The sequence below is a fragment of the Cervus elaphus genome, chromosome 1 (genome assembly GCF_910594005.1).
Source record: "Cervus elaphus chromosome 1, mCerEla1.1, whole genome shotgun sequence".
Lineage (NCBI taxonomy): Eukaryota > Metazoa > Chordata > Mammalia > Artiodactyla > Cervidae > Cervus > Cervus elaphus.
Genome location: NC_057815.1, coordinates 77,033,515 through 77,057,639, shown reverse-complemented (window position 1 = coordinate 77,057,639; position 24,125 = coordinate 77,033,515). Strand labels below are relative to the sequence as shown.

The window sequence follows — 24,125 nt, the reverse complement described above, 5'->3', positions numbered from 1 at the left end:
TAACCATCTAAGACATGATTTCCAGGGTACAAGAGATTGAAAACAGCAGAAGTGTGGTGAAAAAGAGTAAATTAATGAAAGACAGGGTTTATCTTTAGGATTCCATTTCTTTCAGGTTTCAGGATTGGGGCTGAACTTTTTGGAAAATTAAGACAAACAGGATGAGGCAGCTTCTGCAGCTCAACCTTAAATTGGTTGTTTAAATTCCACAAAAGTGCATGTGCTGTGCTTTAGAGTAGAAAAGATGTAGAGAACAAATTAAGAATGTGGGTTTACAATTAATTCGGTTATTAATCACATTTATTTAAGCAACTGCCACTTGATCTTACTTGAGATGGAGCCAGACTCCACTCTGCTGTGTGGACCAGTAGAGTCTTAAAACACAAATAGTTATTATATGAAAACCTCAACACAATGTATAGAGACTTTTTTCTTTAGATTGTTTTGCTTACTTTCCTCTATAGAGTCGTCTTGCCAGTTTAGTTTACTAGTCAAATGTGTTTTTGAAACATTTAAAATCAATTATAGTTACTTATTAATTCTTATAATTGACAATTTAAAAAATAACATTAAAAAGTTCTGATGTTACAGAATTTGGTGGGATTTTTTTCCCCAAGCTATATCGTAAGAAAAAAATAAATTTGAGGAAATAGGTTTTTTTGGCCTTCCCAGGAATCAAACCCATCTTCCAACAGTAAGGGTGCAGAGTCCTAACCACTGGACTGCCAGGGAATTGCCAGTTGACAATTTTTAAAATTTAGTTCTTTCCCTCCACCTTTTCATATTTTGATAATACTCAAATGATTCACCAAAAAAGGAATCTTGCAGTTGAATGACATTTTGATTATAAATAGTAGTGATATAAAAATATAAGTATTAAATTATGCCTATTTTTTTCTTGGAATAATTTTTTTTAATTACAAAAATAAAATAGTCATGTTATTAGAAGCTTTGAAAAAACTATCATTCCATCACATGAACAGATAAATTGTTCATTTTTTGGTATATTTCCAACCACTTAAAAGTTTTTTTTTTCATTAGAATAAATTAGGATCCCTGTTTGAAAAACAGAAACCTACCCTTTTAACAATCACCTCTGATGATTGTTTGCAAGTTAGAGAACTGAAGACTAAACATAATTTTTTGTTTATGGCTGCACCATGCAGCATGCAGGATCTTAGTTCCCTCACCAGGGTTGGAACCCATGCACCCTGCAGTGGAAGTGGAGTCCTAACCACTGGACAATTAGGGAATTCCCTAAAGATAATTTTTTAAGAATCCCTATTATTTAAACTTATGTAGCATTATTTTTAATATCATAGATAAGATGTGAGCAAGTTCTAGGAAACTTTGCAAAATTGTGTGCATATATATAAAAGGGCTTTAAATGGAGGCTTTTATTGAAGTATAGCCACTGTACAATGTTATATAAGTTACAGGTGTACAGTATAGTGATTCACAATTTTTATTAATTTACTCCATTCATAATTGTTATAAAATATTGCCTATATTTCCCCATGTTGTACATATATCCTTGTAGATTATTTTGTACCTAATAGTTTGTACCTCTGAACCCCGCACTCCTATATTGCTCCTTCCCTTTTCCCTCTCCTTATTGGTAACCACTAGTTTGTTCTCTATATTTGTGAGTCTGCTGCTTTTTTTTTTATGTTCACTGGCTTATTGTATTTTTTTAGGTTCCACGTGTAAGTGATATCATACAGTATTTATCTTTCTCTGTCTTAATCCAGTTCGTATAATACCCTCCAGGTCCATCCATGTTGCTGTAAATAGCAAAGTTTCATTCTTTTTCATGATTGACTAGTATTCCATTGTGTGTATTTACTAATACCATATCTTCCTTATCCATTCTGTTGATGGATACTTAGTTTGCATCCATATTTTAGGAATTGTGAATAATGCTACTCTGAACATTGGGGTGCATGTATCTTTTTGAATTAATGATTTTAGTTGTTTGGGATATATACCCAGGAGTGGAATTCCTATTTTGGTTTTGAGAAACCTCCATACTGTTTTCCACAGTGGTTGCACCAGTTTACATTCTCACAATCAGGTTCCCTTTCCTCCACATCCTCGCCAGCCAACATGTGTTATTTGTGTTCTTTTTGGTGATAACCATTCTGACAGGTATGAGGTGAAACCTATATAGTTTTGATTTGCATTTCCCTGATGATGCTAAGCATCTTTTCATGTACCTGTTGGCCATTTGCATTTCCTCTTTGAAAAAATATCTCTTCTGTTTTTCTGTCCTAAATGGAGGCATTTTCTATTGGTTAATGACAGAAGATCTGAGAATTTCTGATGTCAAAACAAAAAGCACTATCAAGAGTTTTTTAAAATTTAAACCTAACTTTGTTTATCAGGTAGGTTCCTATACAAAAGTACATAATTATGCTAAATACATTTTAAAATATTAAAGATAAGATGTTTTCATGTAAATCTAGTAAACAGTAATTTTTAGAAAAAGAAAAACTAGTAGTAGAATGACCAAAGTGATGTTCACATGTTCTTGTACTAGTTTCACCAATAATGGAATTTGAATATGATCATCCACATAACCTTTGCTTTTTCTCAAATGAGGCCAATTGTAATAACAACATTGCTCTTTCTGGCTATTTGGTTTACATAGCTCTGTTCAAAGAAGATGTAATGAAAAGTTTATATTCCTTTGGTTTGTAGTTTTGTTAATTGGTATGATTTATGAGTATCTGGAATGTCTATATGCTTTCTTTTCAGTCCTTGGAAAACCATTCTTAGTAGGTAGTATTATTTTTGTTTAAAAATGAAAACTCTGATGCTGTTAGAGATTCAGTGGTTGATAAAGGGTGATCAAATTCTTTTCATTTTACCACACTGCTTCTCCAAAGCAGAGTGGTGTTTTTAAAGATTGAATGATGTTTTTAAAATGAGATACCTGCTAATGGTAATGCTACCAGTGTAGGCTCTTGTACAGAGTGGCTGTCAAAAGAATATTTGATTGAATTAAATGAATGACAATCAGTAGAATGTATTCAAGGCCATAGAGTCTTCCTATATTAGTCAGAAGTGTCTTTTTGTACATATGTATTTTGAACTTACACTAATTGAAGTATAATAAATAATTGATGAATGAAAGATACAAGATCAATTTATATAAGAAAAAATTTAAGAATTTTTGTTTACATTTTTACACACATATATAGACAATTTTTACTCAAATGCATAAATGAAATCATATACATGAAATACAGTCTCTTTTTTCTTGTCTCTATTCCTCCCTTCACCCATAGAACTCTACCTACCATAATCATATTAGCTTTTTTTACAAGAATGGATTATATTGTACACATTTTAACCTTTTTTCATTCAATAAAATCTTGTGGAAATACCCCCAAATTACTTGTTATAGCCCTAATTTGTTTTATACAGACATATAAAGTTACATGATGTGGATGCACCATGATTTATTAATATTAGACCACTTCTGTTTTGGGGACATTTATTTTGTTAACGATTTTGCTGCGGCAAAGTTTGCAGAAAATAACTTTGTATAAACCCATTTTCATCGTGGTATTTTTATTTCTATAGGGTAGGTCCCAGGAGTAGTATTGCTATGTTAAAAAATGTGTAATTTGTGTGAGTAGCTTTTCCCAGTGGTTTTCTATAAAGGCCATAACAATTAATATAGCCTCCAGCAATGGATGAAGTCACTAATTCTCATTGCTTTGGTAGTGTTAATACCCTCTGAAGCTTTTACCGATCTGATAAGTATAAAATGATATTTATTATTTTAACTTGTATTTCCTATTTGGGAAGTTTGTGTGTGGTGTCATATTAATTTTAACCATTTACATTTTCTCTTCTGAGAATTGCCTATTCAGATTCTTTGCCAATTTTCCCGATGAGTAGTTTTTGTTTTCCTGGCCAGTTGTGAGAACTGTATATAATCTTCCATCTACATCTGGAAGTCTGGTGACTTGAATTCATCTTACTTCATTCCTACTCTCAACTTATTTATTTGTACTGAGCCAAGCAGTTGGACGAAAGGAAACCTCAGTTTCTGCAGAAGTCTTGGAAGACAGGGCTGGTGGAGCGCCTAAGACAAGGAATAAGAAACTGACTCAGAAATACTTGGCACCCTTCCGCTATCTTTCTGCCCTAGAGAGATGTTGACATCAGCCTGGCCTCCAGGAAACCAAAAAGGAGCCGAATTGGCAAGCTGAGTCCTCCTTACTCTTGCATAAAGACTTCTCTGTTTTTTGGTCAAAAGACTACCATCAGCCAACTTGCTGTCTACACCTGCTACACAGCTGTTGTGGTAGAGAGGGTCAACTGCTACACGGGGACTGCCAACTGAGCTCAGGGAATAGATGGAAAAAATAACTGCATGTCTAAGGATCCAGCAACACGAAAGGAACACAAGCTGTTGGGACAGGCCCCCAGCAAAAAGAGCTGCTGGAGGAGAGAGACAGTAACTTGAACAAAATAATAGGAACACAGTGAGACTGAAAGTGCAGTATTTCAAAAAACACAAAAAATCTTTGGAGTTAAAAACACTAATTTTTGAATTACAACAATAGGTCAAATGGAGGAAAATGATAACATGGAGACTTAAATTTGTGGCCTGGAGAATCTAGTGGAAGAAATATTTTTAAACCTAAAGCCAAAGGCAAAGAAAGGATAAAAATGACAGATTTTGAGGATAGAAGGAGAACTAAAGTGTATAATAGGAGTTCAAGAAGGAAAAAAAAAAGGAATAGTTTGAAGAGAGGCAGTAATTTTAAAAAGACAGCCTTGAGCTGAAAAAGGCATGATTGTAGCTTCAAAGGGCATGTTGAGTCCCAAGCAGAATTTGTGGTAATAATAATAAATAATGGTACTTCCCTGGTAGTTCAGTGGCTAAGATCCTGTGTCCCCAATGCAGGGGAGTGCTGAGTTCCATTTCTGGTCAGGGAACTAGATCCCACATGCGAAACTAAGAGTTATCATGCTTCAACTAAACTAAGACCTGGCACATGCAAAAATAATAATAAAAATGTCATGTCAATTACTAAGTTCCCATTCTGCTAGGCAGTGTTTTAAGGGTTTTACATTTATTAACTTGTTGAATCCTTACAACAGCCCTACAAAATAGGCGCTATTATCCCCCCTAATTCAGATAAGGAAAAAAAGGTTAACTATTATAGTCAGAAAGTGAACCCAAGAGATCTGACTCCAGAGCTTTGACTAACTGCCTCAAAGAGCAAAGACTATTTAAGCAAATCCTGTTATAATTTATGATCTCTAAAGATGAAGGGTGAAATCTTACTAGTTTCAAAGAGCAAGAGCAAGAAATCAGCAAAAGAAAAAGAGCCTCACAGAGTTCTGATCTGTAGTACCTTAAGCTAGAAAGCAGTGGGAAAATTTATACATACTACTAATTGGAAAGGACCACAAGCCGATTTCACTAACCAAATTATTCAACTATCAGGCTGATATAAAGATTTGCTGATGTATCACAATTGAACAACTAACCCCACCTACCATCTAATGAAAATATTCAAAGGGAAATCTAATAGTATTTAACCTTTGTCTTCACACATGTCACTCCTCCTACCTGGAATAAATCCTCCCTTTATCAGTCTAACAACTCATTCTTTTTTTTTAATTAAAGTATAATTGATCTACAATTTTGTGTTAGTTTCAACTACATTAGCAATGTGATTCAGTTGTATGTGTGAGCATATATTTCAGATTATTTTCCATATTAGATTATTGTAAGATATTGAGTATAGTTCCCTGTGCTATACAGTAAATCCCTGTTGCTTATCTGTTTTATGTATAGTAGCTTGTTAATCCCATACTCCTAATTTATTCATCTTCTCTTCCCTTTCCCCTTTGGTAATCATAAGTTTATTTTCTATATCTCTGTTTCTGTTTTGTGTATAGATTTCATTTGTATTATTTTTTTAGATGCTACATATCAGTGACATAATATTCATCTTTGTCTGACTGACTTCACTTAGTATAATATTCTCTAGGTCTATCCATGTTGCTGCAAATGGCAATGGTTCATTCTTTTCATGCCTAAGTAATATTCCAGCGTGTGTATGTATCTGTGTGTGTGTGTGTGTGTACATATGTCTGTGTGTGTGTGTACATATGTCTGTGTGTGTGTGTACATATGTCTGTGTGTACATACGCACACACACCCTACCTTCTCAAGCCAGTCATTTGTTGATCGGCACTTGGGTTGCTTTCATATCTTGGCTGTTAATAGTGCTGCTGTGAGTATTAGGGTGTATGCATCTTTTCAAATTAGAGTTTTCATTCTTTCCAAGTATATGCCCAAGATTATGATTGCTAGATCATATGGTAGCTCTATTTTTAGTTTTTTAAGGGACCTCCATACTGTTCTGCATAGTGGCTGTACCAATTTACATTCCCACCAACAGTGTAGGAGGCTTCCCTTTTCTCCATATGCTCTCCAGCATTTATTATTTGTAGACTTTTTCATGATAGCCATTCTGACCTAACACCTCATTCCTAATATCTTAACTTCTAGAAAATCTTTTGCAGTCCCCTAAGCCTGAGTTTATTCTCCTCTTAAATGCCCCCATAGCACCCTGTAGTTCCCTCACCTTGGCACTTGTTTCCCCTGTAAAATTGTAAGCTCTCTGAGGACATAGACAGGCTATGCATGTTTTGTTCACTGTGGTATCCCCAGTATAGCAGGTTGACTGAGTGATTAAAATTTGTGTGGTCAAAATTAGCAAATCTTTTTTGCTACCCTACTAAGAATGTTTTAGTAGTAGTTCTTCAGGGAAAGTAAAGTTTTGTCTTTAGTAGATCTATTCAAAGCTCTATTCAAATATGCCTTGTTTGTATTTCTTTATTCATCTTGTGACTGTTTTACAAAATTTTTAGTTCACAAAATTTCAACATATTGAATGTATGACATTTTTTACATATAGAATTTATTTATTTAAGGCATATTTACAATGCACGTTATCCATGTTGGATTCAGACTTCTATTATTTATTTTTGAAAGGCAGAATTAATAGGAGAGTATAGAAATGAATTTACAAGTGTAATCAAAACACTCAGAGATAGTGTTTTAAGACTCTAAAAAGAATAGTGTTAATTCTATATTTTTTTTCTTTTTCTCTGCAGATTAAAGCTAAAAATTATGACAAGGTAGAAAAGGTGAGTCCTCTTAAATACACTTTGAATTTTATGCTGAAGTTTAATTTAGGATTTAACATTTGTGAGGCAAATACTGTAAAATGTTAATAATTGCTGAATCTAGCTAGTGATTATATGGGCTTGCGAGGTGGCTCAGTGGTAGAGAATCTGTCTGCCAGTACAGGAGATGGAAGAGATGTAAGTTCAGTCCCTGTGTCGGGACGATCCCCTGGAGAAGGAAATGGCAACCCACTCCAGTCATCTTGCCTGGGAAATCCCATGAACAGAGGAGCCTGGCAGGCTACAGTCCGTGGAGCTGGACTTGACTTAGCAACTAAACAACAACAATAACAGCAAAGTTATTATATAGGAGTTCATTGTACTTATTCAACCCTTTTGTGTGCTTGAAAATGTTCATAATAAAATTTTGGAAAGGAAAGTAATTATATTCTCCTGATCAAAATTATGAGAATTATTTTGATTATCTAAACAAAATAGAGGGAGTTGTTATTCGTCATTTATTTGTAGGAAGCTAAATTAATGAAAGGAGCTGAATTTGTTTCTTTAATGTTTCATTTCAACTGTGTACACGGGAAATTTAACTGTGGTTTCTCATATTTTACCGTATTTACAGCTATTTCAGAGATGCCTTATGAAGGTTTTGCACATTGATTTATGGAAGTGTTATCTTTCGTATGTCCGAGAAACCAAGGGTAAACTACCAAGTTACAAGTAAGTTAAATCAGGATCTTAAGAATGCAAGTCATGTCCTAATTTATTCATCTCCTCTCGCAACTCTTAACTCCAGAGGATGAAGAAATTTAAGGATTTGAAAAATCAGGATTCTCTGAGAAGTTAGTAAACCATGGGGAAAACCGCTTTAAAGAAAATCACTGGCATTAGATTTATTCTGGAGAGTTGAGTCATCCAAGCCCCTCTTCTATATTGAAACACTGTACTTTTGCAGCTCCAGATCAATTTGTTCACAGGCTTGTTGTCAAACTTAATAAAAGGCATCTTATTGTCATGGCACCACTCTTGGCAGGTTACATTTGTAATGTGCTATTTAACTATTCGAAGGCACTTTTGACAATGATATTGTTTAATTGACCTCCTCACTAGGACATACCCTCACCTATCTATCTTTGTTGAATATAAATAATGGACCTTCTCAAAAGCTTTTTTTGTGTATAACAAATAGGCAAATTATTTCTAGAACCAGAATTCTTTGTTTTCTTTTCTTCCTTATTCTTAGTCTTATATTGAACACGTTCTTTCTCCCTGAATTTTACTTCAGAGCTAATAGACCTTCAGCCATAACTTACCTCCTTAATCAATGAATCAGATATTTCCCTATTTGAACCTTCTACATATAAGATCAGTCAGTTGGAAGGTTATAATATTATATAAAACATGGCCCCTATCTTTGATAAGCTTACAAGTAGTAGGTAAAAGAAACAAAGTATATAAATTAATGACATTAACAAGCTAAACACAAAAGAACACTGTATACTTGCAAAGATGTCATTACATTTTGTTTATATAAAAGATTTAAATGTTGTTCTGATCCTATGAATGGAACTTATGATTATGTTTTAGTTATAGATACATTTTAATAACAGGTTTTCTAAAAAACATCTTTCACATTTCAGAGAAAAGATGGCTCAAGCATATGACTTTGCACTGGATAAAATTGGAATGGAAATTATGTCTTACCAGGTAGAGTTAAAATTTTCTAATACATACACTTAATAAATTTGAAAGTACTAAGAAAAATACTAACATTTTCTTTTATTTCTTAGATTTGGGTGGATTACATCAACTTCTTAAAAGGCGTGTAAGTATTTACATAGTTTTATTTTCTGTGTGAACACTGATTTAGCTATAATATAATTGATGGCATTTCTCATCCAATACCAGGGAAGCTGTTGGATCTTATGCAGAAAATCAGAGAATAACAGCTGTTCGAAGAGTTTATCAACGAGGTTGTGTTAATCCAATGATCAATATTGAACAATTGTGGAGAGACTATAACAAATATGAAGAGGTAAATTAGGACAGAGTAGTTTATTATTATGACAAAGTGATTTTAATTTTCATGTATTGTGAGTTTATAGCCTTTCTAATATTAGGTACCTGGGTATCAGTGCTACATACGTTTCTTTTCATGTTGATTGTAATGAAAGGACCATTCCTAATGTTTTGAGAGTCTCATATTACTGTTGTTTTTTAGAGAATACTGTAGGAGAATTATAATTCTTACAAAACCATTTTTATTCAGTGCTAAACTATATCCTCACAGTTATACACATACATACTGCCTCTGATCTCTTACTCGAAAGAGTTCCTTTTCAGAGTTACTTTTCTAGTCGTAGTGATGAGTTGCAGTGCACCTCTTTCACCTGGTTACAGTGATGTGATTATTGCCTTGGCAGTTGTGAGATGGGACTGTGGTCCAACATCGTTGTTTCATAAGCACGTGATTTATTAGTTTTTTTTTCATTTATTTTTGGCTGTGCTGTGTCTTTGTCACTGCATAGGCTTTTCTCTAGTTGCAGCGAGCAGAGGCTACTCTCAGGCTTCTTACTGCAGTGACTTCTCTTGTGGCAGAGCCCAGGCTCAAGGGCGAGTGGGCTCAGAAGTTGCAGCCCCCCAGCTCTAGAGCACAGGCTTAATAGTTGTAGCACACGGGTTTAATTGCTTTGAGGAATGTGGGATCTTCCTGGATCAGGAATCGAACCAGTGTCTCCTTTATTGTGTAGCAGACTCCTTATATTTTAACATAAATGCTATTAAACTGTATTTCCCAAAATAAGAAAAAACTCAGTGAAAAAAGTGGCATTATTTCATAGTTTTGCAAATCTCTTTGGTATCTTAGCTTAGTAGAGGACAGATTTTCATATCTGCTTCTACATTCCATCTGGTATGATATTGAATGTCATATAGCTTCTGAAAAACTCAACTGTATATTTGTGAGAGGGGCAAATCATGTCTCAGTGATATATGAAAATTGTTTTGATCTTATGGACCCTCTGAAAGGGTCTTGGGGAATAGGAATCTTTGGACTACTCTTTGAGAACTACTAGGCATGAATGAAGTTATGCAAACCTAGTTAGAAAAAGGCTTTTAGAACTAAGCCATGGCTATTTACCCAGCTGAATCTGTACATCATTCTTTATTAGTAAAATTTTATGTGAAATAATTGACCCTTTCCAAATCATTCCCTATCTTTGACGCTTACTGCCATCTCATAACATAAAGGCAGGTCCTCCTTGATTTCTTAAGCATATAAAATGATCAAACCTTTATTTTACTAACCAAAAAACCTCTTAAATAATTTAAAGTTATTTAGCAAATGAATAAACTGTATTATCCTAATATTAAAATATACTTAATTTTAAAATAATGTACATTTTCTTTTTTTTTCCCTTAGGGTATCAATATTCATTTAGCTAAAAAGATGATTGAAGATCGGAGTAGAGATTACATGAATGCTAGGCGGGTAGCAAAGGTACGGAATTCCATCAGGCCATTTACTGTGATGTTTGTTATGAGTATGTTATTTACACAGGAGCTTTTCCCATCTGGTATTACTCAATATTTTCAATCATTGGCAATCTTAACTAATAACAGTTAATTACATTGTCTGAACAGATGATGTATTTGATATTTGAAGTGAAATACCTCTTTACAGACTCGTGAAAAGATAAAATAGAAGAAGTCAAGTTTGGAAGAAATCATTTTTTAAGATAGAGAAACAGAGGTTGTAGAGACAAAGTTCTACATAGAATTGATCTGCAGGTTTTATCCATCCCTCTTATCTGCTCATACATACCTGAATACTGTACTACTGTCTGGTCTAATGATATCACTCTCAGGGACAGAGTTTTGTCTTGTGTACATTCCTTTCCACTCAGTGAAACTGTTAGAAGTTAGGGAAAATAGCCTAATACTATGAACTATTGAAGTTTTAAAAGAAAGTTTCTCCAGAGATGGCAGTAATGATGCCACCAGATCATTAGTCACGTTGATCTGTCAACCTCTTTGTCCTGAGAATGACTTTTTAGATCATCTACAGAGAGGGCCCAGGGCTGTTCTGTTCACCTCGTCCTGGGAATCTGTTCCTGGGTAATTAATCTTTTATCTTTCTCCCTGCTCTTAAATAGTTTTTAGGTTATATTAACAAAGTAGTATTTGGGGGGGGGGGGAAGGCATTTTGAACAAAATATTCCAAACTGATCAACTCCATTCCATATATGAGTTGTTCTTTAGCTTACCGCAGAATTCTAAATGCTTATTGTCTAGGAATATGAGACAGTAATGAAAGGTTTGGACCGCAATGCTCCTTCAGTGCCTCCTCAGAATACTCCTCAAGAAGCTCAGCAGGTGGATATGTGGAAGAAGTACATACAGTGGGAAAAGAGCAACCCTCTTCGTACAGAAGATCAGACCCTGATAACTAAAAGAGGTAACAAGATTAGCTCTCCTGAGACTCCAATTACATGTATGTTAGGCCACTTGATATTATCCTGTAGGTTACCAAGGTTGTATTTTTAATCCCCAGGCTGTTTTCCTCTTATGTTCCTCAGACTCAATAATTTCTATAGATGTCTCCATGTTCACTTGCTTTTATTTTATCATATACATATGCTGGTGAGCCTATTTGGTGAATTCTTCATTTCAAATATTCTACTTTTCAGTTCCATAAACTTCCATTCTAGGAATTTTTATATTTATTACAGTTTTCCTTTTTTTTGTTGAGATTCCATGGCCATTACCATCTTTCTCTTTTTATCCTTGAATATATTTAAAATAGTTATAAAACCCTTGTCTGCCAATTCCAACATCTGTACCATTGACGGGTTGATTTGTTTTCCTCTTGACTATAGGTCACATTTTTTGTTTTGTCAGAAGCCTGGACATTTAAAAAAAATTTCTGGACATTGTACAGCTGTGTAAATGATACATAGTAAAGACTAGATTCTGTTATCTTCCTCTGAAGAATGTTGGGTTTTATTTTAGCAGGGAGTTAAATTACTGGCAGATCTCGACTTTGTGGAGGCTTGGTTTTACAGTGTTAGGATGAGCCTGTGTTAGTGGCCTTTAACTCACGGTAAATCTCTTAGTCCTGGGATATAAGCTTTACTCCTAAGACAATGGAAAGTTTAAGGTGTTTACTCAGAATCCCTTAACCTGATGGGAGTCAGATTCCAAACATAGTCTCCATTACAGTGGGCAGCTGATATCACTCCAGCTCTTTCAGCTCAGGCTCTTTGTATTTTTTCCTGTGGATGTCTATTTTAGAGTCAGTTAAAAATTTGAGGGCATTTATGTCCAGATTTTCAGCCTCCACCTTCTGTGGTTCTCTTTTGGGCGATTTTCCCCCTTAATTTCCAGTTGCTCTTCTAAGCCAGAACTCCCATGTCACTCACCTCAAGCTGGTAAAACTTCAGCATTTGACTTGAGTTCTAGCTATCCCAGAACTATACACACAGGGCTGTGTATTTGAGGGGAATATTAAATACATGTCCACAATTTTTAAAAATTCCAGTTTTTTAGCGCTCAGGCCTCTCTGGTTTCTTTTTCTTTTGGTCATTCTCTGGTGCCTTTAAATTGTTGCTTTTTGTATTGTTCAGTTGATGATTTTTTTTCTCCACTGAGAGTTGGTCTTAAACAGACTGCTGTGCCACTGCCAGCACTAGAATATGGAACTTAAAGAGACTGCTCTGTCTTGCCTTGTCCTCTAGCCTAGCAAGTATTGTTTCCTTTGCCTGCACCATTCTTGTGTCTACTCCTGCCCTTCCTGCCTCTGCTTACACTTATACTCTCATCTGACCAGATTCTATCCCTTCTTCAGGTTTCGCTTAGATGTCAGTTCCTTAGTGAAGCCTTTCTTGAGTCTCTAAACTATGTTAAGTCCTGCTGCTGTAAGTTAAGAGTACACTGTACTTTCCTCATCATGCTTATTACTTTTCACAATAGCTTTCTTAATATCAATCTTCCCAAAATATTGCAGACTTCTTGAATATAGGAAGTCTTAGTCACTGGTATATTCATAGTGTCTTTCACATTCCTTAGCATATAGTTTGTACTCAATAAATATTAATTTAATAAATGATAAATGAATGGGTTTGGGTAGATGATAATTATCACTAAAGTTTTTTATTTCTAATTATCATTCATTATTGAGGGCCCTGTCTTAGCCTAAAAATTTAGTTGTAATGCTTATATGTATAGTTTTTTAAATAATGTTTATTCTAATTGAATGTTGCAAATGTCTTCTCTTAGTTATGTTTGCTTATGAACAGTGCCTGCTGGTGCTGGGCCATCACCCTGATATTTGGTATGAAGCTGCCCAATATCTTGAGCAATCTAGTAAACTGTTAGCAGAGAAGGGGGTGAGTATTCATTTCTTTCCCCCTTTTTGGTCTTTTCATGGCTTCAATATAGCAATAATTTACTAAAAGTATAACACTGAATTTTGGTAATAATGTATAAGAATTAAAAACTTTAATCTTATGTCACTATGAATCTTAGCAACCCTCTTATGTGATTAGACTATCTTAGAATTAAAATATAGTGGCTCTTTTTTAATGTATTAAAGTGATGAATCACTTAGAGTACTTACATGATTCTTTTTTATGTTAAAATAATGGAAGAAGTCTTTGGAATTTTTTGAGAATCCAGAAATGCATGTGTGTCCATAGGTAAATGCATGTGTGTCCATAGGTAAATACATATGATGAGTCTGTGTTTTATTCTCTTTGAGCTACATTAAAATTACTGTAAGTGAGCTTTCTTTTTTCTCTCCTAGGATATGAATAATGCCAAATTATTTAGTGATGAAGCTGCTAATATATATGAAAGAGCCATAAGCACTTTATTAAAGAAGAATATGCTTCTTTATTTTGCATATGCAGATTATGAAGAGGTAAGTTAAAATATTTAGAACTTTCTTATAATTGGATTTTTTTAGTGCAGCCCTGAATTTTTTTCCTAGCTGCTTCTTTGCCAGGCATATTGCTTTTTGAAGACAGAGATAATGCAAAATGAACAGTTGTTAGTCCTTAGCTCATTATATATTTATGCTCAAAGCAGGTGCCTTTGTGGGGTGCAGCCTCTGGATTCCTCAGAGCTCAAATCCTGCTTGTTTATGAGTATATATTTATATCCACTTCTTCTCTACCATCTTAGAGTCGCATGAAGTATGAGAAAGTTCACAGTATATATAATAGACTTCTGGCAATTGAGGATATTGATCCCACCTTGGTAAGTAACTTTACAAATCTTTTCCACCTTTGCAGTCTGCTTCTATAAAAAAAAGTTTTTTAATTTACTTAAAGTAAAATTTACGGTTTTTGTTGAATTGTTGGTTCTATGAATCTTGACTAATAACATAGTCATGGGACAACCTTCACAATTAAAATACAAAACACTTAAATCACCCCACAGAAATTCCCTATAGTCAACCCTTCCCTGTCTCCCAATCCCTGACAATTACTAAGGTACTCTTTGCTTTATTTTTTTTTAAAGTACAGAAGTATGAAACAGCTGCAGTGGGACTTTTTCTAACACCTTCCTCGTGAGCATAGTTTCAATGCTATGTAATTGTGGCTTAATAAATATTTCTTTTTAAGTAAATAGAGGCAAGAGAAACCAACATTCTGGGAAGCAGTTGGACAGGAACTCACTTAATCCTGAATTCTACTCTAATAGTGGTTTTCTTTTCTTTTTTTTTTTTAATGTGGACCATTTTTAAAGTCTTTATTGAACTTGTTACAATATTGCTTCTATTTTATGTTTTGGTGTGTTTTTTTTTTTTTTTTGGCTGTAAGGCATGTGGGATCTTAGCTCTCCCACCAGGGATTGAACCTACACCCTCTGCATTGGAAGGCAAAGTCTTCCACCAGACCACCAAGGAGGTCCCCTCTAATAATGGTTTTCAAAGCCACTATTTTTGTAAAAGTGCAGTGGAACTCTCAGTGGGGGGGAATCAGACAGGCCAATGCATGGGGCTCTAGACCCTCTGCCTCAAGTCAACTACAAATCTATTCCTTTTTTGTTTGTTTACCTTGGGGTTCCACTGCTTGCATTTAGTCATCTTTTTAAAATTTGTTTGGCAGCCTGCATCTGCTATGCACTGTGCTAGATTCCAGCAGTATAATGACAAATAAGTTAAATTTCATTCCTCAAGTAACTCATAGTTCATTCATCTGGGCAGCGAGGTTTGGCATCATCAAAACTGGGCCAATCAGGAGCCTACTCATAGTCATCCTGTGTATAGTCCAGAGACCTTTGTTCATCAAATAAATATTGCATACTTATTATGTGTTAGGTACTCTGTTAGTGCAAAGTATAAAATGATTCAGTTTATCAATGAAGTTACATTATATGTCCTTTAGGAAATAAAGTAGTGGGTTTTTAAAGCAATAAATCAAGAAAATTTAGTATTTTCTAGTATTTTCACTTTTATTCCTTCTTAAGGTTTAATTAGCATGTTTGGAATTAGATGATTGTAATGGTTATAAAACATTGTGATTATACTAAAAATCACAGAGTTACACATTTAAAGGGTGAATTTTGTGCTGTGTGAATTATATCTCAATTTTAAAAAATTAATTTGCATGCATCTTTAATACCAGAAAAAAATTGCTTATGGATTTAAATAGTCCAGTATCTGTCATCTTATTGATACTTTTCAATTTCTCGGGTATTCAAATTGCATTCTTATACAGCAAAACATGTTAGTATGTTAGTATGGTGAGCCTGTATTAGATGCCATAGGCATCATATTCTACCTAATCTATAGAAAACAAATGCTTTTTTTGCATAGGTATATATCCAATATATGAAATTTGCAAGAAGAGCTGAAGGTATCAAATCTGGAAGAATGATATTTAAAAAAGCAAGAGAAGATACCAGAACCCGCCACCATGTCTATGTTACTGCAGCACTCATGGAATATTACTGTAGTAAGGTAAGTCCTGAAATAAAATATAAAGATAGAATAATTTGCTTTATCTGAGATAAATTAATTAAAAGAAAGGCAATCCTAGTTTCTGTCTTTAAACTTTAATTCTTCTGTATCATAAAGGAGACTTAAGTGTATCTGTGTAAAATTACATGGAGCATCATTCATATCCCCTCTGCCTGCTGATTTATACCTTATTAAATTCCATATTTCTGAATCTAAATCCCCTGAATGGTATTTAGTGCTGCAGTTTTTACATGATTTTAATATCCATTTTAATTCTTAATGTACTTAGTCATATTTAAATGTGGTTTTAATATTGAGTATCTTATCTGATGGAAATCAGTACTTTGCTTTCTTTACTTCTAGGACAAATCTGTTGCCTTTAAGATTTTTGAGCTGGGGCTAAAGAAATATGGAGACATTCCAGAGTATGTCCTGGCCTATATTGACTATCTTTCTCACCTCAATGGTAAGTAGATTCTAGATCTGTAATGGTTAATATTAAACCATCAATGTCATGCTTTGAAATTATGTTCCTGGAATTTTTCCCTCTGCAGAATGGTCTTTAATTCTGCAGCACAGTCCCAACAGTAGTAGGAATAAAGCCACAAATCTCAAGCCATGAAAACTCAAAGATGCCCAAGTCATAGAGTAAAATGCTTTGAGGCTACTGGGGAAGAGATTTCAAAAAGAAACATTATGTTTATGAGCATCTTTATTTTTCTATTTTGTTGTAATAACAATGGTGGCAATCCTTTATTGGGTTCCTACCTTACACCAGGTACAAGGCTAGAGAATTCATATATGTATGTATATATCTCATTTAGTCAACTTAACCACACCACAATCCAGGATATGTAACTTCTTGACTAAAAATGATCTGGTTTTAAAAAAAAAAAAAGATCTGGTATAAAAACTGATTTAAGAAAGAAATATAAAAAATTATGTCATGTAAATAATTAGATGTAAGCTTAGATATCACAGGTGTATATTAATGATTTTAATGATATTTTAGAAAAATATAACATTCTGTCTACCTAAATAGTAGAAAAGAATAAAACTTAAAACATGACTTTGTATTTCAACTTAGTGATTCTGCTCTCTGGAAGAGGACTTAACTCCAGAAAGTGAGTCAGTAGAGCATTTAATTAAAAAGAAATTTCTTGTATGAAATGAATGTTCCTCACCAGTTTTATATTATTTTGCTTCATTTTTTAGAATAGTTACTAGTATGTATAATATTTTTTACTGTAAAATTGAGGATGGAATCTGATGTCAGCATTGTTGTTGTTGTTTAGTCACCATGTCATGTCTGACTCTTTTGAGTCCATGGACTGTAGCCCGTCAGGCTCCTCTGTTCATGGAATTCTCCAGGCAAGAATACTGGAGTGGGTTGCCATTTCCTTCTCCAGGAAATCTTCCCAACCCAGGGATTGAACCCACGTCTCCTGCATTGCAAGTGGATTCTTTACTGCTGAGCCACCAGGAAAGCCCACTGTCAGCATTATTATCGTCTAAAATCATCCACGTTCATCCACCACCCCTTCCATCTATTCAGTACCTTTTATTTAGTATGGTCTGGCTTCTAGTTCCAGGTCCATTACTCAGTTAACAATGAGCCGAATCAATTCACTTCATGTTTTTGAACCTCAAGCTTCCTCATATATAAATACTGGTTGTGATAATACTTAGACCCCTCTGCCTAAGATTTTTGTGAGGATTCAATGAAATAATGCTTTGTTGAATTATATAACTAAATTTTTAAAAAATATTTAAAATTTTCTTTAATATTCTAGAGGACAATAATACTCGAGTTTTGTTTGAACGAGTTTTAACATCTGGAAGTCTTCCTCCTGAGAAATCTGGGTAAGCCATTGTGAAAACTTACTGGTCAGGTTCTAATGGCAGCTTTAATACTTGAACTGTAGTCCATGGGATGAATGTTTGCTTGTTGTGAGTCTTAAGTTTCAGTAGAAATTTCCCTTCTCTTTTGAAGTTTCATTTACAAATGGCTGCCTGCAATATTTTCATACCTATTTAAGATTTGGTAAAATTTTTTTTTTGCATACTGACTAGGATTGAGAGATGCCTTAACAATTTGTTATTAAATATTTTAATATATCTTTCTCTATATCCCTACAAGTTGATATGGACAAATTAGGGCAGAGTTCTGAAATTTTTGTCTCTTTCTCAAGAGCAAAGACTTACAAAATGAAAGTTTGACAGGTTATATCCCTGATTTATTGTTTTGACTCTGTGAGTTATTCCAGAGGAACAGCGGTACAGTGAAAGCAGTAAGGCTTTGGAGTCTTGGGTTCAAATTCCAACTCAGTCAGCTATACCTTGGGCAGATTTCCTAACTTTCCCAATTCTTACTTTCTTGTTGAGTAGCAATAATGTCTGCAAGTATAGAAGTTTTGTGATAGTCCTCTACCTAGCATAAAATAGGAAGTCACTGTATTACTTTAGTACAGAGGTGCTTACTGACATTTTAAGTAGAATCTCAGAGAATTAATTTTGGCTGTTAGAACAGTGGTAAGGCACTAATTTGTCCCCAGTGATCCCTATTAATGGGAAAAAATAGAGAACAATCATGTTAGATTTTGAAATATATTTTTATTCATACATTGCACAAAGAATGTATTCTACATTTTAATTCATGCCACTACAAAATGGTGAAGTCATTATCATTCAGGAGAAATTGGAAATCTAGGTTCCTTTTCAACTCTTCCCCACCTAGAGTTTACCCTCTCTAGGATAAATGTCTCTCTTATTGACCACAAATGATAGGAAGTAGGCTAAATAAGAAAAAACTGAAAAAACAAAAAACAAAAAAACCTTAAATATGGAAGTATTTAGGGTGAAAGGTTATGATGACTATAATTCACTTTCAGATACTTAAGTGAAAACATGGGGAAGCAAATGTAGCAAAATATTAATGATAACTGAATCTAGGTAATGGAGTAGGTATTCATTATACTACTCTATGTTTTGAAGTTTAGAAATCTTTATAATTAAAAAAAATAGATTCTTATAATTTAAAAAGGGGTGAGGAAGGGAACTGGAAGATTTTTGTAAGTCCCAAACCCAGGATATTGTGAAGTATTGATTATATTTATTTTCTTACAGAGAAATCTGGGCCCGATTTCTAGCTTTTGAAAGTAATATTGGTGATCTAGCTAGTATACTCAAAGTAGAGAAAAGACGGTTTACAGCATTCAAAGAAGAGTATGAAGGCAAAGAAACAGCTTTACTGGTAGACAGATACAAGTTCATGGATTTATATCCTTGCTCTGCAAGTGAACTAAAAGCACTTGGGTATAAGGTATGTACTTGGGCTCACGATGTGTGTGATGTCTTTACTTTCCCAATGTTTTAGAACAGTTCATGGATAAACTTTAAAATAAATTCTGAAATTGAAATTAGTCTAGTTTTAGAATAAATTTGCAGAATATAAAAAGTTCAGGGATTTTCCTTGGGCTTGTGAAATATTATCAACAGTACTGAGCAAAATGAGAATTAAAATGAGATTTAACAAACTTCATTCTTTCCCTAAAATTGTCAATGCCTTATATCTTATTTTGTGGGCAGGTGGAAGAGGGAAGAAAAACAAGAAAATCTGAATGTCACTTAGGTTAGTTTTTCTCTAACAGTTCTTAAAACTGAGGAGTGTGTTTTGATAGATCTTAAACCAAATGTAATTCCTGCTATATATGTTGTAGATATGAAGAAACTACAGCTTGGTAAATCCATAAATTTCTTTGAAGTGTTTGTATCTTTAAACAGGGCTCCTTCAGTGGAGGCCTTTAGGAAATTATTTCATTGGCCAAAAATTTCGTTCCAGTTCTGGAACAAAACTGGAACAAACTTTTTGGTCAACCCAACAGCTTATCTAGGAATGGAACTCCTCTATTTGGACTACTGTATCATTAAGAAAACAGATCTGGAACCTGAACTCATTCAGGCCAAAAGGAAAGATTAATAGCCTATAAATAGCCCTTGGTGAGAAAACCATTGCTCTATCATTGCTTGATTTTTCTGTGTCAAGTGAATAAAGACCAGATGAAAATCCAAGGGGAAGCTATATCCACAAGAGTCCTGGATTGGTCTCCTTAAGCCAGCCAGCATTAGGATGTTACTCACCATTATTCTTCATTTCCTCACTGCCCTCTTTTATAACCTCAGTCTCACTGGTCTTGTGTCTGAACCAGATTAAAACAAACTTCAGACCTTTTCATTAATGGAAGCTCCAGTTGTGTGCCAGCCCCATATTCCTATTCTAAACTAGGGTTACTGCTCAGGGATGAGGGGATTCTGCTCCTGGTTTAACTAATTCTTAATGAAAAGCCAAAGGCATTTTTAAGACTGTTATGCAGAATCTTTAGACTATTTCAACTTTGCCAATTTGAAAATGGAAATTAAGGAAGGTAATGAAAATATCTTCATGAATTTTCCATCTTGTATTTCTGTTTCTATTCTGTGTATTTGGGAAGGATCATTATGCTTTTGTGTGTGGCACATAAGTGAGAGTGGGAAAGAGAAAAAAAAGCAATTCTTAGTTGGTATCCTCATTTAGATTTGCCACCAACTGCATATGAGCAAGTTTTGAGAACATGAAATTCTCTTACATCCCTTGATGGTGGCAAAAGAGGCTCTCTCAGAGAGTTGCTCTCAGCAATGGCAGGCATTGCTGGGACACTGAAAAGAAGACAGAATGGGTGTGAGATCAGAGAGGCCTGTGCTTTCAACTCCTCTGTCTGCTGCTTAGCCAGATAACCTTGGAGATAGCAGAACCTCTTTGAGCATTAGTCCCTTCTATAAAATGGAGGTGATCCTATCTACCTCCTCAAAGAGTGAATGAACAGCAAAAATTGACAAACAGTGGTTACTCAATAAACATTCCTTCTCCCTTGTAACAGTATGTTGGGAATAATTTTTCATTTCATTAGGAAAATCTTATGAACTAACGTAAGTGATAAGCTTTGTTAGCTTTCATGAAAGAGCACCTTACTTAATCAGCTTCTTCACTTAAGAGAACCTGATGGATGATGTTCAGTTTTAGTGGAAAGGAGATACCAGAAAATATCTAAAACTGCAGATTTTCTTCCAAATTACCCCACATCTACCTGGTAGGTATCTATTACTTACCAGGTATATACATCTACCCAGTATGTATTACCTACAAAAGGATCCTACAAATATCCCATCTGGTGACACTGAGTCTAATGACTCTTAACACTTGGCAATCTTCACTGTCATGGAAGTTCTCGCTTTTCTTTCTCCATTCTCGCTATGGTTTTAACCCAGTTATTCAGTGTATCCTCAGGACTGTAGAATTGCACAGTTCTACTCTCTAAGTCCCTTTTTCAGGTTTAGGATTCTTCTGTTCTGCATTTTCAGGATGTCTCCCGTGCTAAGCTAGCAGCTATAATTCCAGACCCAGTTGTAGCTCCTTCTATAGTGCCTGTTCTGAAAGATGAAGTGGATAGAAAACCAGAATACCCTAAGCCAGACACTCAGCAGATGATTCCATTTCAGCCACGACATTTAGCACGTAAGCCATGACTTTAGATCCAGTACTGAGACCTCCGTTTGTTTGTTGGTTTAAATCCAGAGGTGTGTGGGGGTTGGGAGGGGCAAACTAATGTGACCTTTCCATTGTAGGTTAATAATTAGACTCAGGGTCACTAATGACAAGTGATTTGGCTGTAATCTTTGAATCAAGATGAGTTTAAAATGTCTTAAACAAAAAACCTCACTGATCCAGATTGCAGTAACCCATTTGGCAGTGATACTTACGAGAGTTTTCTGAAATGCTGCTACATACAGGTTACCTGCACAGCTGGAAACTTACTTTGGTGATATTTGGTATTGTTTATACTTACTAATAGGTAGTAGTCTCTGAATTCTATTTGAACAAGGCCCTTACAATGAAATATGTTACTGTATAACTGACTTTAAGTGGGCTTGCTGAAAAAATGACTTGTGAGGCTTAGACATGGTCTTTGACAAAAACTAACTCAGGTTCTGGGTCATCTTATGCAAAGTCATTTGTTTACTTTTCTGCCTCCCAGTGGCCGTGGGGTTGAGATTGCTTTCACTGTCTCACCCACTTGAGTTTGGTCAAACATATAGAACACTAAAAACATTTTAAGATGTCCAGGACAAAGCAACATAGACTCTTTGTACATAGTAATCTATGTACAAATTACTTATGTTAGTTATTACATGTATAGAAATCCTTCCCTCCCATTCCTGTATTCCTTTCTCTTACAGCTCCGGGCTTACACCCTGTCCCTGGTGGAGTGTTCCCAGTACCACCTGCAGCAGTGGTTTTAATGAAACTTCTCCCTCCTCCTATTTGTTTCCAGGTTTGTTCACCATTTTCATGACAGATATTTGCTCTATGGGTAAAAATAGTAATTATGTACTTTTTCTCTTTTATCATGGGAAATACAAAATGGGGCTATTTTAACTTGTCAGATTATTGGGGATTAAGTTTTCTTTGTGTCAAAATAGGGTCCTTTTGTACAAGTGGATGAACTGATGGAAATTTTCCGAAGATGCAAGATACCAAATAGTAAGTGATGAGGCCCCATTTTTAGAGTGGAGTTCACATTGTTGTCTCCAAGACAGGAGAGATCGCCACGGAAGTTTCCAAAACCAGCAGGCCACCTTGCAGCAGTACAGTGACGCCTCGCGGGGGTCCACGCCCTCTGTGGTACAGGGGCCAGTTTATGTTCTAATCCTACTAAGAAAAATACCATAAAAAGCTTCTTTTCTATTCATGTGAACATGCACTATCAGATTTTGCTTATGAAAACTTTATTAATTTTAACCATAGTTTTTTGTCTTTATTTAGTATCAGTAGTACTATCTCAGAATTTGCTAATAGGAGGCTACAAAATGATAAAGTATCCAAAGTGGTGCATACATACTCCTTCACAGCAAACTTTTTTTTAATTGGGCTATAGTTACTTCACAGTGTTGTGTTAGTTCCTGCTGTGTAACAGAGTGAGTGACACAGTGGCAGACTTCTAAACACCCTCCAACAGTCCTTTTGTTTTGCTTCAATAGCAGTTGAAGAAGCTGTGAGGATCATTACTGGAGGAGCCCCAGAGCTGGCCGTAGAAGGCAATGGCCCAGTGGAAAGTAATGCAGTGCTCACGAAGGCCGTCAAAAGGCCCAACGAGGATTCCGATGAAGATGAGGAAAAGGGAGCTGTGGTCCCCCCTGTTCATGACATCTACAGAGCAAGGCAGCAGAAGCGGATTCGGTGAAGCAGGTGTAGCGCCTGCCTCAGAAGAAAACTCTTATCCTTTTGCCTCTCAGTCACATGTTTAAAAGAGACAATGCTTTGTTACAAGGTTCTTGGAAACAAAGTTGTATTGTCATTGGTGCCTCTATCACATGGTTCTGGAGAACAACCAACCAACCTACGTGAATTTTAGGATTTGGAACAGGCCTATGCTCTGAGCAGAATTAGGTTTTCAAAAGTGTGAGAACAGTACTAAGTGGCAGAACCACATTTTGTTCCCGCTTCAAGGGTGTCTTGTACGTACCACTTGAAGACTTGTGGGTTTTCAACAGTTTTATTTTAAAAACTGGATGGCTTATGATTGTAAAGCATTTTATCACATTTTCTGAAAACAGCTGTTTTTGGTTTGCTTATGTAGCTGCCTTATTGTTCGTTTTATTTATGGCAGAATGTATGGAATCGGTTTTGTAGGTTAACATTTTAAAACAATCCTTTAAAAAATAAAAGGATCTCAAAAAAAAGTCACATCTCCTGCTGCTGCTTTCATTCACATTTGAAATAGCAGCTTATGTTATTTAGCCAATACAGTTTAAAAATAAATGTCAACAATACAAAGAAAAGTCATCTTGTATTTACCATATATACAACTATTGTCCTTTCCTGGTCTTTTTTGCTACTATTTGAAAACATGAGGGATCCATTTTTAAGAGGTAAACTAAACATTTTAGA

General features: G+C 35.0%; 1 protein-coding gene across 1 annotated transcript in view; it reads left to right on the top strand.

Annotated features, from left to right (window-relative positions):
• The window catches only part of CSTF3 (cleavage stimulation factor subunit 3), a 63,760-nt gene extending 39,770 nt beyond the window's left edge, over positions 1-23,990 (top strand). The window contains exons 4-21 of the mRNA XM_043908855.1: positions 7,153-7,185; positions 7,799-7,896; positions 8,817-8,883; positions 8,967-9,001; positions 9,085-9,211; positions 10,598-10,675; positions 11,470-11,632; positions 13,453-13,562; positions 13,979-14,095; positions 14,359-14,433; positions 15,998-16,141; positions 16,505-16,607; positions 17,935-18,004; positions 19,268-19,463; positions 21,539-21,692; positions 22,415-22,509; positions 22,658-22,718; positions 23,216-23,990. Of these exons, the coding sequence (XP_043764790.1) occupies positions 7,153-7,185; positions 7,799-7,896; positions 8,817-8,883; positions 8,967-9,001; positions 9,085-9,211; positions 10,598-10,675; positions 11,470-11,632; positions 13,453-13,562; positions 13,979-14,095; positions 14,359-14,433; positions 15,998-16,141; positions 16,505-16,607; positions 17,935-18,004; positions 19,268-19,463; positions 21,539-21,692; positions 22,415-22,509; positions 22,658-22,718; positions 23,216-23,418 (1,929 nt within the window). The 3' untranslated portion in view covers positions 23,419-23,990. The remainder of the gene's footprint in view (positions 1-7,152; positions 7,186-7,798; positions 7,897-8,816; positions 8,884-8,966; positions 9,002-9,084; positions 9,212-10,597; positions 10,676-11,469; positions 11,633-13,452; positions 13,563-13,978; positions 14,096-14,358; positions 14,434-15,997; positions 16,142-16,504; positions 16,608-17,934; positions 18,005-19,267; positions 19,464-21,538; positions 21,693-22,414; positions 22,510-22,657; positions 22,719-23,215) is intronic.
• Positions 23,991-24,125: the final 135 nt, after the last annotated feature.